Source organism: Schistocerca nitens, unplaced genomic scaffold (genome assembly GCF_023898315.1).
Source record: "Schistocerca nitens isolate TAMUIC-IGC-003100 unplaced genomic scaffold, iqSchNite1.1 HiC_scaffold_376, whole genome shotgun sequence".
Taxonomy (NCBI): Eukaryota; Metazoa; Arthropoda; class Insecta; order Orthoptera; family Acrididae; genus Schistocerca; species Schistocerca nitens.
Genome location: NW_026045910.1, coordinates 1,383,779 through 1,396,509, shown reverse-complemented (window position 1 = coordinate 1,396,509; position 12,731 = coordinate 1,383,779). Strand labels below are relative to the sequence as shown.

The window sequence follows — 12,731 nt, the reverse complement described above, 5'->3', positions numbered from 1 at the left end:
AGAAACATCACCTGAAAGTCACAGACGCTGGTCAGAGGTAGGTGCAAATCACACACATCTTGTTTGATGCCATCCTACATGTGTTGAATAGGACTGAGATCAACTGGTATGCACAAAGAGGGGTTGGAGGGGTTAAGAGAAGGGGTATGAGGTTGAACAACTGAGCACATGTCCATGCTTAACTGATATACTATCTTATCAAAGGCATGGACAGCCAGCCAAATTCTGCAAGTGAACAAACATATGTACACAAGGGACAACAGATTATTGTACCATTTGCTAGATTAACAATGGCATATGAACCAGGGGCTTCTTTATACTTGCAGTAGTGATGCACAGACCAATTTGGTTTTTTGGTTTTTGATGTAATTGGACACTACCATCAGCATTTACCAGTATGTGTGGTATCTCAGCAGTCCAGGCAACCTTCATACACACTTCTAATACTCCACTGGGCAATGACTTTTTTACTCTATATTGAGGTTGTAATTTGGGATGGTACAGCTACTCACCGTCCGATGCTGTCCAACATTGAACTGGCAAGTAATTTGCTGTGCTGTGGCTCATCTAGCTGCCATTAGAACATTGATATTCAGTGACAACCACTGTCTTCATCATGAGGTTGTCCACTGCAGTTTACACTGGGGGCAGCAACGCTTTTCACATATCATTGAACTCACAGTAATTTGTGTCTTTCTGACTACCATGAATTTAAATATTCTCCTCTGCACTATTAGTCTTTTCATTTGTCTGTAGAAACCTAGTACTATTTTTAAAAAAAAAGATTTTATCATAGTTTGTGATCTTGCCCAACTTTTTTGGGCATTCCTGTATGACACTCTTCAGAATTTCTCATCTTTTTTTCCCACATTTTCCAACAGGAAACACCTTGGACAGTAGTATGGATCTCGTCAGATACAAACTATATAGATGTAGATACAGACCACATAGCATTATCATAGTCTTAACTGTGGCCGAGTCTGGCAATGACTGAGATCAGTTCTTGTTACAGATATTCTGCTATAGCTGGAAGACTGTCACCATTCTTCTTACCATTTTCTCTAGTGTTATTTCTGATACTTTTTTGATTTTATCAATTCTACTAGGTACTTAAATTACTGTGCTCTGTTGTTCCTTGCCCGACATCAATGGTTTATGTAGGGTCTGGTTTTTTTCTGCTTTTCCATATGATATCCTAATTCTTTTTTCTTTTCAGCTCTCTCATGAACTGTTTCTATATGTCCTCTGGGGGTTTCCACATGTGATCTGCCAGTATCACCATACCATCAGCTAATGTTATTTTTGTCCTTTTCTTAAAAATTCTGCTAATGTAATCACTTTTTCATTTCTAGTTCGATCAATCCTCTCCTTCAATCAATCCTCTCTTCTACTCTCCTGCTAATTTCTTAAGGCTGGTATTCAACAGATATGCTATCTCCTTGACCTCTGTTTTATTTGTAAATGGTTGCAGTGATTTTGTATTTGACTTCCCATGTGACATTATATCAGTAATTTTTTATTTAGCTAAACAACTAGTTTTATCATTGATACTGAATTTCTGTAATACACAACAACTCATAATTCTTATTGGTATCAATTAAAAGAATCACGGTTTTTTTAATGTAATTGCATGCAGTCTACTATTGACATTAAGTTACATACAGTATTCCATACAAGCAGCTGCAATGAATTCTCAAGTCTCTCACAACTGTGTCCTAAACCAACAAAATCAGGTACAATAATTCAGTAATTAACACATTGCCTGCTATGCTGTTTTGCAAGGAATATTCCACTAAGGAGCAATGCAAATTTTTGCACAAAATCCTTAACACAGCTCAAAACAAAAGCTTTTACATTAGTTTCACATTATGTTTTTTATTTACAAATATTATTTTATACGAAAAAATGTGTCACATATGTCATGTGCAGCCTCCCTGCATATATTGTTTCTGCTGCAGGCCACATTAGTCAAATACATATGATAAATTCTAGCAGTCAGTGAAGTTAGTTGCAATTGTTGTGCACTGATTGTTGCAGTGACATGACAGATACACGTTTGTGTGTGTACAGTGAAAGCCAAGTGCACAAATTTTGTGGGACATAATGTGTGAAAAATTTGGAACAAAATAATTGGGCTGATGATCTGGATGATCCTAGTTTTGAAGAGCCTGTGGATGATACTAGCTTAGAAGTGTGTGATGACACAGTCAACTATTGGTGACGTTGTTGTTGTTGTGGTCTTCAGTCCTGAGACTGGTTTGATGCAGCTCTCCATGCTACTATATCCTGTGCAAACTTCTTCATCTCCCAGTACCTACTGCAACCTACATCCTTCTGAATCTGTTTAGTGTATTCATCTTTTGGTCTCCCTCTACAATTTTTACCCTCCGCACTGCCCTCCATAACTAAATTGGTGATCCCTTGATGCCTCAGAATATGTCCTACCAACTGATCCCTTATTATAGTCAAGTTGTGCCACAAGCTCCTCTTCTCTCCAATTCTATTCAATACCTCTTCATTAGTTATGTGATCTACCCATCTAACCTTCAGCATTCTTCTGTAGCACCACATTGCAAAAGCTTCTATTCTCTTTTTGTCTAAACTATTTATCGTTCACGTTTCACTTCCATACATGGCTACACTCCATACAAATACTTTTAGAAACAACTTCCTGACACTTAAATCTATACTCGATGTTAACAAATTTCTCTTCTTCAGAAACGCTTTCTTGCCATTGCCAGTCTATATCTCATATCCTCTCTACTTCGATCATCATCAGTTATTTTGCTCCCCAAATAGAAAAACTCCTTTACTACTTTAAGTGTCTCATTTCCTAAGCTAATTCCCTCAGCATCACCCGACTTAATTCGACTACATTCCATTATCCTCGTTTTGCTTTTGTTGATGTTCATCTAATATCCTCCTTTCAAGACACTGTCCATTCCGTTCAGCTGGTCTTCCAGGTCCTTTGCTGTCTCTGACAGAATTACAATGTCATCGGCGAACCTCAAAGTTTTAATGGATTTTAATTCCTGCTTCAAATTTTTCTTTTGTTACCTTTACTGCTTCCTCAATATACAGATTGAATGACATTGGGGATAGGCTAAAATCCTGTCTCACGCCCTTCACAACCACTACTTCCCTTTCATGCCCCTCGACCCTTATAACTGCCATCTGGTTTCTGTACAAATTGTAAATAGCCTTTCGCTCCCTGTACTTTATCCCTGCCACCTTCAGAATTTAAAAGAGAGTATCCCAGTCAACATAGTCAAAAGCTTTCTTTAAGTCTACAAATGCTAGAAATGTAGGTTTGCCTTTCCTTAATCTATTTTCTAAGATAAAGTCATAGGGTCAGTATAGCCTCACGTCTTCCAACATTTCTACGGAATCCAAACTGATCTTCCCCAAGGTCAGCTTCTACCAGTTTTTCCATTCATCTGTAACGAATTCGTGTTAGTATTTTGCAGCCGTGGCTTATTAAACTGATAGTCGGTAATTTTCACGTCTGTCAACCCCTGCTTTCTTCGGGATTGGAATTATTACATTCTTTTTGAAGTCTGAGGGCATTTCGCCTAACTCATACATCTTGCTCACCAGATGGTAGAGTTTTGGCAGGGTTGGGTCTCCCAAGGCTATCAGTAGTTTTAATGGAATGCTGTCTACTCCCGGGGCCTTGTTTTGACTTAGATCTTTCAGTACTCTGTCAAACTCTTCACGCAGTATCATATCTTCCATTTCATCTTCATCTACATCTTCTTCCATTTCCATAATATTGTCCTCAAGAACATCGCCCTTGTATAGACCCTCTGTATACTCCTTCCACCTTTCTGCTTTCCCTTCTTTGCTTAGAACTGGGTTTCCATCTGAGCTTTTGATATTCATGCAAGTGGTTCTCCCTTTCTCCCAAGATCTCTCTAATTTTCCTGTAGGCAGTATCTATCTTACCCCTCGTGATATACGCCTCTACATCCTTACATTTGTCCTCTGGCCATCCCTGCTTAGCTATTTTGCACTCCTGTCGATCACATTTGTGAGACGTTTGTATTCCTTTTTGCTTGCTTCATTTCCTGCATTTTTGTATTTTCTCCTTTCATCAATTAAATTCAGTATCTCTTCTGTTACCCGAGGATTTCTATTAGCCCTCGTCTTTTTACCCACTTGATCCTCTGCTGCCTTCACTATTTCACCTCTCAAAGCTACCCATTCTTCTCCTACTGTATTTCTTCCCCCCATTCTTGTCAATCGTTCCCTAATGCTCTCCCTGAAACTCTCTACAACCTCTGGTTCTGTCAGTTTATCCAGGTCCCATCTTCTCAAATTTCCACCTTTTGCAGTTTCTTTAGTTTTAATCTACAGTTCATAACCAATATATTGTTGTCAGAGTCCACATTGGCCCCTGGAAATGTCTTACAATTTAAAACTTGGTTCCTAAATCTCTGTCTGACCATTATATAATCTATTTGAAACCTGTCAGTATCTCCAGGCTTCTTCCATGTATACAACCTTCTTGGCGACATTTATTCAGGTATTATTCTTGAAGAAGACAGAAAGTGAAGGAAAATTACAAAATAACAGAAGACTTTATGAAGCTGCGGGAAGTGATTTTCCCAAATGTGGAAACTATGAGGTTTGCCATAAAGGATATTATTTCAAAGGCAAAAATAAATATCAGACAGACATATGTAATGATATAACTCCTTGACAAAAATGGTACTGGCATTAAAAAATGGCTTTAGGTGTGAAGCTTCTTTCTGCCAAACATTCTTCTCATACTTACAAAGTGACATACACGATACAAGGCATATTTTTAAAGTAATTACCATTTTGAAACATGGCCACTGGAGCTTTGCAGTTGGCATACTGTACATGCTCATAAACTATTTCAACTGTTGGCTACCCACAAATGTCATTGCAGTAGCTTTAGATTGCACAAAAATTTATGACTCAGTTGATTGAAAATGCATTGTTATTCATTCCTTAAATTCAAGAGTCATTAAAGCTGGTGAATTTCATTGACTGATTAGTAAATGTATGGAGAAACATCATCAGCACTGAAATGGTTAGAAAATGGTGTAGAGCATTTGGAGATGGTTACATAAATATGAACGATGGGAACTAAAGAGAGCGACCATACGGCATTACTGATAAACTGTTGCACCAAGTACACAAAAAAATTCGAATAAGAAAACGCTATATGATTTCATCATTCTCACATGATTTTTCTTGCATTTCAAGAAGTGTTCTGTATGAAAATGTTACAGAACACTTAGTCATGGATTACAGTGGAGCAGCACAACAGAGTAGAGTGGAAATGCACATCGGGCTGCTGACGCAACGCTGCTTTGCACCCAGGTATAATGTATAATGGGGGCAGGAAGCAGTGCGGCAGTCAGCAGGCCCGCTTCACTGTATTGGCTGAAAACACACAAACTGTCTGATCCGCAAACTTTCTCGTATGATTTTAAAGAAACTACTCAGTAAAAAAATTTTATCCTTGTCCATCTCATAGCTTTACTTGTCAGCTTGATGTTGAACTGCTTATCTTTTCATTAATGTCCATGGTTTTTGTGACACTTCAAAATTAAGTAACCTACTGCAAGAACTTCAAAAAGTTTGCATTGAAAAATAGAAGTCACCATGAATTTGCATTTAGTGCATGTTAGACCACATGTTTCTGCATATGAAATATAGCTAACATACTGAGTTATTCTTTAAACTTATAAGGATATCACCATCTGTCATCAGTCTCAAGGAAATGGATTGTGTGTAAAGTGCTTCATACCGAACTCGCGTGCTAACGAAAAACCCAGAATGAACTATTTGTAACATTTCTAGTATCTCATAAATGGTTTAAGATACTGAAACAAGGTTCTGCCAAATGATATTTTGCCATATCATTAATAGGTAAAACTCCCTTATCTAACTGATATTCAACCAACTACACATTTTTTCAAATGAAATAATGTCATATTTAAGTGTCGTCAATAGCTAATGAAACTAGATTTGTTACAGATTCTTAGAAACCAGAAGACGTAGCTCTGATATTTACCCTCCAGCCACTCCACAGGCAAGCGCATTTTTCTAAGTATTGTGAATGATTTATATAACACACAGAACTTTCCAGTTGCATTCGGTGGTGTTGAAAAAAGACAAACTTGTCTAAAATGCTCAGAAAATTCTGATTCAATGTTTTATAGTTACAAAAATTTTCAATCAGTCGTACTCCAAGCAGTTGCAGATCCTCACGGAAATTCTTTATAATCGATGATGGGGGAAGTGGGAAAGTGGTAGATTTTATTCTTCTAGTGTATTTCGCTTGATGCAAGAAGGGGAGCTTAATATACAGCCAGACTCTCCACTACCAAAGACATCAGCTATGTTGTTTTTTGTATTCATTGGAGATGAGGCATACCCATAGTTGAGGCATTTTATCAAATCTTTTAGTTGATGGGTTTTAGATCCATGGAATGAATATTTCAACAAACACTTTTTCAGACCATGACGATCAACAGAATCTGCTTTTGGAATAATGAGCACTAATAGGAGCACATTTTGGAAGCCAATAGAAACTTCACCTCAATTTGCTGACAATACTGTGAAATGTGCATGTTCTCCACAACATTGTCAGTGATCTACAAGGATCCATGGGTGTCAATGTGCAAATACAATAGATATAGAGCATTCTATACAAAGCACTTATCAGACAAGAAGAAACTTTAACAGACCTTCAAATGAAGTTGTCAAAATGAGACGTTATTGAAAATTTCTCTCACACAATAAAACACAATTTTCATGTGTTTCTCAGTTATGCTACTTCAACTTGTTTTAAGACAGTGAAATAAACAAGAGATTAAGGAAATGTATTTTGACTTATCATCTGTAATTCTACTGCCACCTCATCACATAACTTGTCCAAAATGAATCAGACGTGATGATAGTTGTTTCACTGCTATCATAAATGATGCTGAGTAAAAATGGCTGCTATCAAAACTTCCGCTGATACCATTTTCTCAACAGTACAACAAATGAAACACACTCACCAACAGTACTGGCTCTGCTATCCACAGCAACAGCAAAATAATTTTGGCATTGTCCGAATGCAGCTGGGGTCATTCGAATGCTCTGGTTGCCTCTCTATGAAACAAACATGTTTGATTCGCTCAGTGCAGCTCTGTGCCACTGTACTACATACCGGTCCACTTCAGTACTAGTATAATCACACACACTGTTTCGCAAGCACTGCTCTGCTCGCCATGCTGCTCTGGCCATGCCACAAAGCTCCACTGTGACCATTGCCTTACAGTGTGTGCCTGCTGGGTTCCAAAAATGCTGACCGGTTTACAAATCAGTAATCATTTAGTTAGTGCTGCAACTTTCCTCCAGAGATACTGTGTCAAAGGGAATAAGTTGTTAGGCCAGATTGTCACTGGTGAAACATGGACTTGATTCATTACACCACCAAAATCAAAACAACTGTCTTTGGAATGGAGGCTTTCAAAATAGCACAAGAAATTGAAAATTCAGCAAACAACTTCAGCCCAAAAAATTATGTTCACTCTGTTTTGAGGTAGGCAGAATGTTTTTCCAGTCAATTTTTTACCTTGTGAGTTCTTTAAGAAACTACGCCATGCAATCCAAAACACTGAGTGTGACATGCTCAGCACGTTGCATGTCAGTGCCCATCCATATCTGGCTCACTGCACCAAAATCTCATTGTGTCATATAGTGGGGAACAATTTTATCACCCCTCCATACAGCCCTGATCTAGTGTTCTTGGACTTCAAGAAGTATCTTGCTGGTCACACTACAAGGAAGATAACAAAATCAAAAGATCAATACAGGACTGGGTAAAAAATCAGGTGGTAGATTTCTATGAGCGTGGATTTCAGAAGCTGTTCATACTATACAGAAATTTCCTTATCATAAGTGGAAATTATGTTCTGAAGTAAATTAATGTCCAGGCTTTCATATAACACTAAATTTGTAATACTATTTATGTTTCTGATTTTATTTTAACACAGTATTTACTTTTAAAAAACACGTTGTAAATAATGAACTTTCAATAAATCAGGAAGAAACATACTGAGAAACCAGAAATTGTCTTGGTTTGTAATAAAGAAAAAGACTGCAACTACACTGTGTGAAAAAATAACCACCACATCCACTGTTTCCACAAAAAAAATTAAAAAGAAAGAAAATACCCTGAAGAATGTGCACCATAATACTACGTATCAATAAAGCAAACTGGAGGAAGAGATGTCGACAGGAAGATAACAAGAAGGGTTTACAAATTTTGTCCAGATTGTCCTCATTAGCAATTTATGTAGTTGGAGTGCTTTGAGAACTGTCACAGGGAGTGAATATGTGTGATGATATTAAATGTACGCATTTTTTAAAGGGAAAAAAATTTCTTACATTACCTATTTACTGAGAGAAAACAAACTGAAAATCGTTGTTGCTTGCAAAAACTGCAGCATCACATATGTCCTGAATGGTAGGAGGTGGTGTCACTGTGCAAACTCTCACTCCAGTGACAAGTTATGGGAGTTTGCTCAGGAATATTTTCTGAATATTTTGGTATAAGAAACACACAATCTCTGGGAGCTTGATACAATTGTGATATATTGCATTATTACCCCTGTTACCCTTGTTTTTGTGAAAAATCATTCACAAGTGTGGAAAAGTTGAAATATGCTATCAGTTTAGGAAAGCATCTGGTTTCTCATAGGTGACAAACCAAAGATGCAAAAGTACTGCCACACAGCTGTCGCTCTGCTCTCCTCTGCATAGCATCATTGTGTCACTCTTCCATTGCATTCAATGAACCCATACATGACGTACACATAGGCCAACTCTTGATCAGTAAACCTATCGATACTCCTTGGTACAACTGTTAATGTACAAATAACACTGCAGCGCTCTTAGATTGTTTGCAGATGGTGCTGTCATTTACCATCACATAAAGTCATCACATGATCAAAATGAATTGCAAAACAATGTAGACATGATATCTGTATGGTGCAAAAAGTGACACCTGACTCTAAATCATGAAAACTGTGAAGTCATCTGCTCTGCTAAATGTCAGTTACATGATACATCACACAAATCTAAAGGCTGTGAACTCAGTTAAGTACTTGGGGATTACAATTATGAGTGAAATCAGCTAGTACTTGGGGCTTACAATCATGAGTAACTTAAGTTGGAACAATCACACAGATAATGTTATGGGGAAAGCAAACCAAAGACTGCAATTTATTGGCAGAACACTTAGAAAATGTAATGGGTCTCTTAAAGAGACTGCTTACACCTTGCCTGTCTGTCCTATTCTGGAGTATTACTGTGCAGTGTGCGATCCGCTCATGAAATAGAAGAGAGAGTGCCACAGATATGATACACAAATTGGGATGGCAGTCATTAAAACAAAGGCATTTTTTGCTGTGGCAAGACCCTTTTTCTTTTAACAAGAGTGTGAAAATATTTTGTTGGCACCCATCTACATAGGGAGAAATAATCATCATAATAAAATAAGAGAAATCTGAGTTCACATGGACAGACTTAATCGTTCATTTTTCCCGCACACTGTTCGAGAGCAGAATGGTAGAGAAGTAGCTTAATGGTCGTTTGATATACCCTCTGCTGGGCACTTAATTATGAAGAGCACAGTAATTACATAGATGTTGAAATTATGAAGTTTGTCTCCAACCAACATGCACAGGACATATGGCTGACATTCTTTTGCACTGTTCTGTAGATGTTTTCAGTATAACACAGAGATAAATTTGGGTAAGAAGTCAAACAAAATGTAATTACTCTGTTTTACTGGAGACCACAGGTGTCTCATACCAAAATACTCGAGAATCACCCTGAACAACATTTTAAATTCTGTCTGGAGTTTCGATCCACCCAGAATGGCTGACACCGTGAATGTGTTAAGAAAACTATCTAATGTTTGAACTCGTGCGGCATTTACACTTCCGAGTGTAAGCCTGTTGAGCTCTGCTAAAGCTATCAGAATGTGCTGTTGCCTGTAGTTTCTGCCAGTCACAAATGGCAAGACTTGGTGGTGTGGGAGGAAAAGCAGAAACAGTGGCTCTCTGTTGAAACAGTGGCTCTCTGTTGTTGACACCACTGGTAAACAGGATATCTCTGTAAGGCTCGTAGATTCAAACGGCGGAACCAAAATGTCACTGTTGTTTAAACGGTCGCCCAATACAATCGACAGCCATGGAGTACAACTTGTTCTGTTGCAGAGCATCTATTTTATCCATGGCAGAGTAACAAAACTGATGCAAGCAATGAATTCCTTGGCCATTGTGTCTGTATAACATCTGCGCCTATTACAAAGTTGCTCCTAAGTTCACTAAAACAAAACTATCAGCAACAGAATGTAAGAATGTACTCGATGTGTTTTGTAATGCATTTAAACATTGAAGAGGACATCACTGCAGCAATAAGAAAGCCTTACTTGATAACAGAATTAAGCAAAATAGCATAAATACAGCTGACTACAAAGACTTACATATTACAGTACTAAAAACATTGTAAAGAAAGCCACTTCATTCACTAAGATCTCTTTAGGGAGTCTAAAATGATGTGTGAAGTTCAAAAGGTTAAATTACTGTTAAAGATAAACCGGTACATACCACAATTAAAACAACAATTTTATTATTATTACAAATCAATTACAAGGTAAGTGTTTTTCAGCTGATTTGACAATATTTTACCAAAAACTGTCTGTTTTTACAATGTTCTCTACAATCAATCACCTTTTCACCTTCCTTTTTTCTTTTAATTGAGCCCTTTACCACACTATCTAAAACTCTCATTCTTGGCTGTCCTTGAGTTTTCCCGCCTGAAAATTTTTCTATGATAGTCTTGATGAACCTGTCTTCTTATTATCTCTTAGCACAATCAATCACTTACCTCTTTTAACTTTTCTTTTTTCAATAATGTGAAGTTCTTTAAAAGGCTCACATTGTTCAATGTGTTTTTCAGATCTGACATTCTTCACTGAGAGTATCCTTACCCGCTTTTTGTGTATTTACACTGATTAAGAAATGAAATAAAAATTTGTAATTTCTGCCTTTATCCACCTCTAACTGAAATCACACCTGATAGAAACATGTACTTACTGTTCCAATAACAGCTGCAGCCTTGCAGACACCGATGACAACTGCCTGGTGAAGTAGATCATCCTCAAGAGGATGTGTACGTGCCAGTTCAAGAAACGTTGCTAACAGCCATTGGAACTGAGCTCGTTCAGTGAACAGATCTGAGAGGCACAACGATGACCTTACAGCTTCTCCGATCAGCCTTAATGCAGTTCCAGACTGTTACCATGAAAGATATAAAAAGAAGTGATTGCAACAACAAACCACAAAAGTTCATGAAATTTCAATCTATATATGACACTGTGACAAAATACAAACACTATGAAGTATTAATACGTGGACTGAGTCAATATAAATAAGCATGATCAGCAGAGTACTTGTTGAATGTACAAGAAGGTGGGGGCTCTTATGTCAAATGAGGAGAGACATTTGGAAAACCTTTTGTTGTTTTCACCTTCCCAGATTCAGGAAAGGTTTCAGCAGAGTTTCTAATGACGAAGTAAGTTTATGACAAAAAAAAATCATCATCATTTGCTATCTAAGTTTGACAAACATATTTCTGTGGGCAACTGATAGTTAATAAGACTTCAAATATCTATGAACCTTCAGATTAGTTATTGAGGTATTTACACAATAATTCAAAGAGGCTGTGATATTGTTAAGTGTCAGCTGTTTGAATACCTAGATCACTGAATACAGAGCAGAAAGCGGCACATACTGGAATTTTGCACACACTTCTCATGAGGTTCGCAGCAAAAGTTGAGTCTTCATAACAAAAATCATCATGTGCAATGACAACATTATTAGCCTCAATGTGGAGGATGCCCATGCCCATGCCCACGCCCCAGTACCGCGTATGCCCGACGCGGTGAATTCCCCTCTGATGCTGTCAACAGCCAGCTATGCCACCGCCGCCATATTGCATTCCCCACCAATTCGACAACAGCATTATTTCAAGTGCTCCCAACACCGTGCCCCAGAGCTGCTGCCACCTTCCTCACACCAGAACCACCAGTGATTCACTCGCACACACACACACACACACACACACACACACACACACACACACACACACACACACACACACACAGTCCAATGCATGTGCTTTCAGCTGTCAAACATAGCCACCATGCTCTCGGCCTCTCCTTGCACCCAACCACTATGACACTGCACCCTAGCCTCCACAGCTGCATGCTGGCAACAATGTCCAGTACCTGCCCGCCCCTGCACACACAGCACTGGACACAGGCTCAGAGCGACCCAGCCCTGCTCCCCCTCACTCCATGCACTGGCAGTGTACTCATCGGTTGCGTCGGCTGCCAGTACTGCACTGCCGCTGGCTGTCACACAGTGGACCAGCACTGCTGACTGCCGGCCATCCTGCACATTTGACATTTGGCGCCCTGAAGACCAGTGCCAGCTCCCATTGTGTGACCGGCAACCTCAGCATCGATGCCACCACCCAAGTTCTCACTGTGGGTGAGAGAAACGCCCCTACCAATACAATCCTTCACCGTCACCACCTCACTCTCTACCCAAACTCTGCTCGTCGCAGAGAGGGAGAACTGCGTGGTGACCTTTCATCACAAGCTGTCTTAACAGGTGTGTTCACCCCTAGCT

At 38.7% G+C, this 12,731-nt stretch overlaps 1 protein-coding gene across 1 annotated transcript in view; it reads right to left on the bottom strand.

Annotated features, from left to right (window-relative positions):
- Window positions 1-12,731, bottom strand: part of LOC126229606 (huntingtin-like) — a 549,560-nt gene that overhangs the window by 54,257 nt on the left and 482,572 nt on the right. The window contains exon 45 of the mRNA XM_049942347.1: window positions 11,133-11,330. Within this exon, the coding sequence (XP_049798304.1) occupies window positions 11,133-11,330 (198 nt within the window). The remainder of the gene's footprint in view (window positions 1-11,132; window positions 11,331-12,731) is intronic.